This window comes from Nematolebias whitei, unplaced genomic scaffold, assembly GCF_014905685.2.
Source record: "Nematolebias whitei isolate Nwh7 unplaced genomic scaffold, NemWhi1 Nwh_scaf_2373, whole genome shotgun sequence".
Classification (NCBI taxonomy): Eukaryota; Metazoa; Chordata; class Actinopteri; order Cyprinodontiformes; family Rivulidae; genus Nematolebias; species Nematolebias whitei.
The window spans coordinates 1-6,055 of NW_023620918.1; the positions used below are offsets into that span (position 1 = coordinate 1).

The 6,055-nt window shown below is 41.2% G+C and overlaps 1 protein-coding gene across 1 annotated transcript; it reads left to right on the plus strand.

Moving 5' to 3' along the window:
- Positions 1-743: 743 nt before the first annotated feature.
- Positions 744-5,869, plus strand: LOC119429539. The gene is given in 9 exon segments (XM_037697150.1): positions 744-1,436; positions 1,653-1,785; positions 1,965-1,980; positions 3,665-3,773; positions 3,842-3,942; positions 4,007-4,112; positions 4,188-4,401; positions 5,399-5,501; positions 5,671-5,869. Coding segments are annotated over 9 exon segments (1,674 nt in total).
- Positions 5,870-6,055: the final 186 nt, after the last annotated feature.

Genomic DNA, 6,055 nt, shown 5'->3' on the forward strand with positions numbered 1-6,055 from the left:
AGGAGAAAGGAGTGGGATTAAAAACCATTAACTCAGTTGGAGAGTAGGATCCAAACCTTAGGATGAAAAGCAGCGTTTGGGAGCAAAAGTCACCCTAGTCTTGTCTAGAGACAACTTTGTGAAAGATGGGTGTATCGATAAAGTGTGAAGTTCAAGTGTCTGGGCATGTTGTCGCTGAGTGATGGTAGAACGGAGCAGGAGGTGGACTGACGGATCAAGGCCTCATTCTCAGTCGATCGTGGTGAAGAAAGAGTTGAGTCAAAAGGCAACACTCTGGATTTACTCAATAACCCTAACCTCAGGTCGGACACTAGATGCCGCTCTTCCTCCAGTTTTACCACAGTCTGAGATTTGTTGCCTCTGCCTGCAGGAGAGGCTGTTTGTTTTCCAGCAACAACCACAAACACTTATTAACCTCATTCATCTCCGTGGTTGCTGGTTTGTTTTTAATTTTAAGTTCCTTTTTTGCACGTGCACAAATGTCAGAGGGGTTAGCGGGTGTTCCTGTGGGAGAGCACAGTAAAGTGCAGGTGTGAGTTTGAAATTTAGCAGCTGAATGAAGCCTGAAACTTTAGAGATGTCTCAGCAGAGATCAGATGTTCTGAACATGTCTGCAGCTTCCGGTGTCGCTGGGTATTTTCCTCCCTCCCAATTTCAGCGCTTCTGCTTTTCACCAAAGTGCCTTTACGCACAGAGAGAAGAGTCCTCCCGGGTCTGACTGGATCCAGGTCTGATGTTGAAGGATGATCCTGCTGCTTGGTCTGCTCTGGTCCTTCAGGACAGAACCAGTCCTGTGTCTGGAGGAAGACGGAGATTTGAGCCTGGATAGAGACATCCGTCACTTCACAGTGACCACCGACTCTCTCTACATCTCCACAGAGGAGAAGCTGTACCAGCTGAGCCTCAACCTGGCTCCAGTCTGGACTTTGACCCAGAGAGGGGTTCTGATGGGTGGTGACCAGATGGACCAGCAGGACTTTCAGTGGGTCTCTGAGGGGAAGTCAACTTTCATCGTCAACATGTTGCTTCCATTTGTCAGGGACAAATCAGTGATCAGCTGCGGAGTGATTGATGATGATTGTGGTTTCTGTGAGCTGCTGGACCTGAAGAACATCTCTAAGGTTCTGCATATAGAACCCATCCTGGTGGGACCCCTGAGGCGCAGCAGCGCGTCTGTTGGCTTCCTGGTGGACGTGGAGAAACCTCCAAAGACAGAGACTTTTATCCTGACTGCGATCCAACAAGACAGCGAGGACACCAAGAAGTCTGGTTCTGATAATGAGATGATAAACCTCCATAATGCAGATAAAGCAGCGTTCAGAGGAATATTTTCTAGATCTGATCCATCAGGAACCACACCTGGGATCAAGAGTGATTTTAATGTGACATTTGTGGATGGATTCCAGATCAGTTCAACAGTTTATCTGTTCTCCAACGTGGCAGTTATTAATATTATTAAATATTTTCTGCTGATCAAAGTTGAGCTTTGTAGGGCTCAGACCTCATGATCACCATAAAAGTTGTAAACTTTAAGGCTCGAGTGTTGCACCACTGCTGAGAAATGATCAAGACAAACTTTAGTTAGTAAGTTTTATCTTCAGACGGAGTGAATAAATGTTAGATCTGACGCTTTTTATCTTTCTGTCTCCCAGTCGAACCCAAAGGTGCTGAAAGCGAAGGCGCTGCTCCTCAAGAAGAACTACATGAGCTCTGTGCTGGTGGTGAGGAAGAGGAGCTGGCTGGTTTTCTTCATCGGAACCACAGACGGGCAGTTCATCAAGGTTTGTCCCAAAGTTTAACAAGTCTGTAGGCGAAGAGAGAACTGCCTTTTAAGTAAAGGCTAAAAATATATGGCTAAACTGTAGCCTTTTAGCTTTTTTCCTCCTTTCTGCTATTTGTATCCCTACAACTGTAAGTAATGATGACTTCCTGAGATTCTTTATAAATAAAATTATTTCATGTAGGGAGAAAATTCAAACCATCCTTCCTACTATCGCCTCTTGTCCCCTGTTAGATGAGGCAGCTTTTAAAATGTCACTAGAACCTGATTTATGTTTGGACTGAATTATCAAAAATAATAACTTCATCCAAACCATCCATGTGTCTTCTAGATCCAATCCCTGTCAAGCTAAAGAGGTATTTCCCTTAATTAATAACTGCGTCTTGGATCTGCTTAATTGGTCTCTAATGAACGGTCACATACCAAAGTGCTTTAAGATTGCTGTAATTAAATCTTTAATTATAGACCTATATCCAGTCTTTCATCTAAAAAATTCTAGAGAAAATAGTTGCAGGTCAGTGACGTATTCATCTGCAAAGAAATAATCTGTTTGAAGAGTTTCAGTCAGGGTTAAGAGCTCACCACAGCACTGAATCTACACTGGTGAAATTTACTAATGATATTCTCATGGCCTCTGACAATGGACTTGTGTCTACACTGGTCCTGTTAGACCTCAGTGCTGCATTTGATACAGTTGATCATAATATTTTACTACAGAGACTTGACTGTGATATTGGAATTACAGGAACGGCTCCAAATTGGTTTAAATCATATCTATCTGATAGATTCCAATTTGCAAATGTAAATAATAAATCTTCATCATACACCAAATTTAGTCATGGAGTTCCTCAGGATTCAGTGCTTGGACCAATACTCTTTACCTTGTATATACTTCCATTAGTTAATGTTATTTAACAGCATGGGATACATTTTCATTGTTATGCTGATGATACACAATTATATTTGTCCATGAAACCCAATGAATCCAATCAGCTACTTAGATTACAAGCATGTCTTAAAGACATAAAAACCTGGAGGACCCTAAATTTTCTGCTTTTGAACCCTGACAAGACTGAGGTTTGGATTTTTGGACCTGAGCACCTTAGGAATTATTATTTTTTTCAGTCTTTCTTCCTCCTTAGATGGCATTAGTCTGTCCTCCAGTTCTAATGTTAAAAATCTTGGTGTTATTTTTGATCAGGACATGTCTTTTATCCCCCACATTAAAAACGTTACTAGAACCACCTTCTTCCACCTGCGTAGTATCACTACAATTATGAGGATGAGGAGCGAAACGTCTTCTGTTACAAATAAAGTCCAGTTGTTTTTGTATTGAACGCTTTTTGAAATCATCATGTCCTGGATGACTGAGAATCTTCACCAGCATATCACTAAAATTACAAACATCTTATCTAAAAATGATGCAGAAAAACTGGTCCATGCATTTGGCATGTCTACACTGGTCTATTGCAATGCTTTATTATCTGGGTGTCCAAATACTTCCGTAAAACGTCTTCAGTTGATCCAAAATGCTGCTGCCAGAGTCTTAACTATAAGATTTAGCAAAAAGGAAAGTCTTCAAACTGGACAATGTGTCAGCCTCACGGACAGAAACTGGAAGTAGTTTCCACAAGAGAGGAGCCTGATAACTGAAAGATCTGCCTCCCATTCTGCTTTTGGAAACTCTGGGAACCGCAAGTAAACCTGCAGTCTAAGAGCAAAGTGCTCTGTTAGGAAAATATGGAACAATAAGATCTGTAATATAAGAAGGAGCTAGGTTGTTGAGGGCTTTGTAGGTTAGAAGTAAGATTTTGAATTCAATTCTGGATTTGACAGGGAGCCAATGGAGAGAAGCTAAAACTGGAGAAATATGATCTCTCCCACTAACTGTCCAAAGGTGCTCTACAGGGCCAGTGGAGACCAGGACCTGTTTCCTAAAACCCATCTGGACCCAGTGGATCAGAAACACGTTTATGTGCCGTTTCAAAACCAGGTCGTTAGTTTTTCTCTACATTTCTGACCACCTGAAGGCGTTTCTGAAGTCTTTGTGTTTCGTTTCAGATTTGGCGTGTTCCAGTGTCCGAGTGCAGCAGGAGCAGGAACCTGAGAGAGTGCTGGTCTGCTCAGGACCCGTTCTGTGTGTGGTGCGTCTATCAGAACAGGTGAGAGGAGCTTCACCTGCAGATGGTCTGCCATGACTTCCTGACGTGTTTTAACGTCTCTCAGTTGCACGTTTGAAGACGACTGCAAAGCTTCAGAGTGGCTGTCTGTCCCTGAGGAGTCCCACAACAAAATGGTTTCTCACAGAGTGGTGAAGGATCCGAGTGGAGAGGTGACTTTTTAACTCTCCTCCGACTCCGAGACGTTCGGAGAGTTCCTGTTTTTCTTCTTTTCCTTCATTTTCCAGATGAAACTCATCATCCGGACCCACCTGAGCGTGGAGCCGAGTGTTCAGTCCAACTTCGCCTGTCACTTCCCCTTAACTCCTGCTCAGCTTTGTAGAACAACTGGACCTCCACCACATTACCCACAATGCACCTGCATCCTGTCTGACATGCTGACGGTCAGCAGCTTAAAATTAATGATGGACGTGTTCTCTGCAGCAAAATCCTTTACTTCCTGTTTGACAGAAAATGTTACGCTTTAATCAGGAGAAATACGAATAAATAAAACGCAGCAGCTTTAAACGTTCAGCTGCACAAAAAACTGAAAACTAGAGAAATTACATTTCCTGTGAGAATGCAAGTGTGATTGTTTATTGCTGAAGAACTTGCAGAAAAAACAGTTGAAATTAGTAAAGAAACAGCTGAAAATAGCAAACAGTAGTTGAAAAGTAGTTGAAAAAGCATAAATAAATTTAAACTAGCAGAAAAAGATGAAAGTAGCAGAAATTACCATGAAAAACTTGAATTTATCTGAAAACGGCTGAAATGAGCTAAGAAATGCTAAAAAGGTAGCTGAAACATTAGAACAAGTTGAACGTAGCAGAAGAAAGGAGAAAGAACACGTTTGTCCAATTAGGCTGAAAGAAGCAGAAATAAGCACGAAAAGTGGAAATGATCTGAATAAAGCTGAAATTTGCAACAAATAAACAACAGCTGAATAGTAGCTAAAAAGTTGAAAGAAGCTTAAATTAACAACAGGAAGTAGAGAGAGCACAATGTTACTGAATTATGATGAAAAAAGTTTAAATTAGTGCAAAAAATCTGGAATTAGCTGAAAAAGCTCAAATTAGCATAAAAACAGCTAAATAGTAGCTGAAATTGCAGCAAAAACTGAAATTTGCATAAATTAGCTGAAAGAAGTTAGAAGAAGCACAAAATGTTGTAGTTAGCCGAAATAATCTGAAAGGATCAGAAACCGCTGAAAATAGCTGAAAAAGTTTAAATTTTGCAGAAGGAAGCAGTCGTGTGAATGTTTAATAAGCATTAAAAAAAAACATTTAGGTCTTTCTGAGCAGCTTCGTGAAGTCAAACCACTTCACTGAAATCTAAAAACCTTTGTCAGTAAATTGTTTTGTAACTTGAGAGGAAATTATTCATCATTTTAGGAGCATTTAAAGCCGTGTTTAATCCTGATGCTGCAACATGTTCAAGTATTTCTCTCTTTAATTTACAGACCTTGACGTCACCGTGAAGATCAAACTCAGGAGAACGTTTCTAACAGAGCAGCTGAAGCTGCTCAACTGTTCAGAGATCCACAGACAGCCAAGTTGACTCCTGTAAGTACAGATTAGTTGAAGGAAACAGAAATTTCAGATTATTTTACGTGAAACATGAAGGAAATGCTCAAAAGGAGGGGAGGTGAGGAGGAGGTGATGTGCAGCAGGTGCACAGAGACAAAGATGGTGCTGATGGTCAGTGTGTCGGTGTTTGACTGCGTCTCTTCAGGTGTCAGCAGTGCATCAGGGCTGGGTGTGGATGGAGAGACAACAGCTGCTCCTGGGCCTCCGAACAAGAGCAGGAAGTAAAACTGAACCTTTTCTACCCTTCATCTTTTCAAACTGAGCCACTCAGACCTGACAGAAACACCTGCTTCACTCAGAAACACCAACAGCTGCTCCACGAAGATGCAGTCGACTCATTTTAGAGTTCTTCTTATAGGAAGAGTTTTTCCTTACATTTAGTTTTCTTAATATTTCCTGAACTCCGAGCTGCTCTTTGGTCCATCTGCTGTTCTTCTGTTTGGTAAAGCTCAAAGGTTTCATTCAGTTTTTGGGTGTTGGTGTATGATATAAAAATATGTTTTATAAAAATATATTAAGTTGCCTTTATG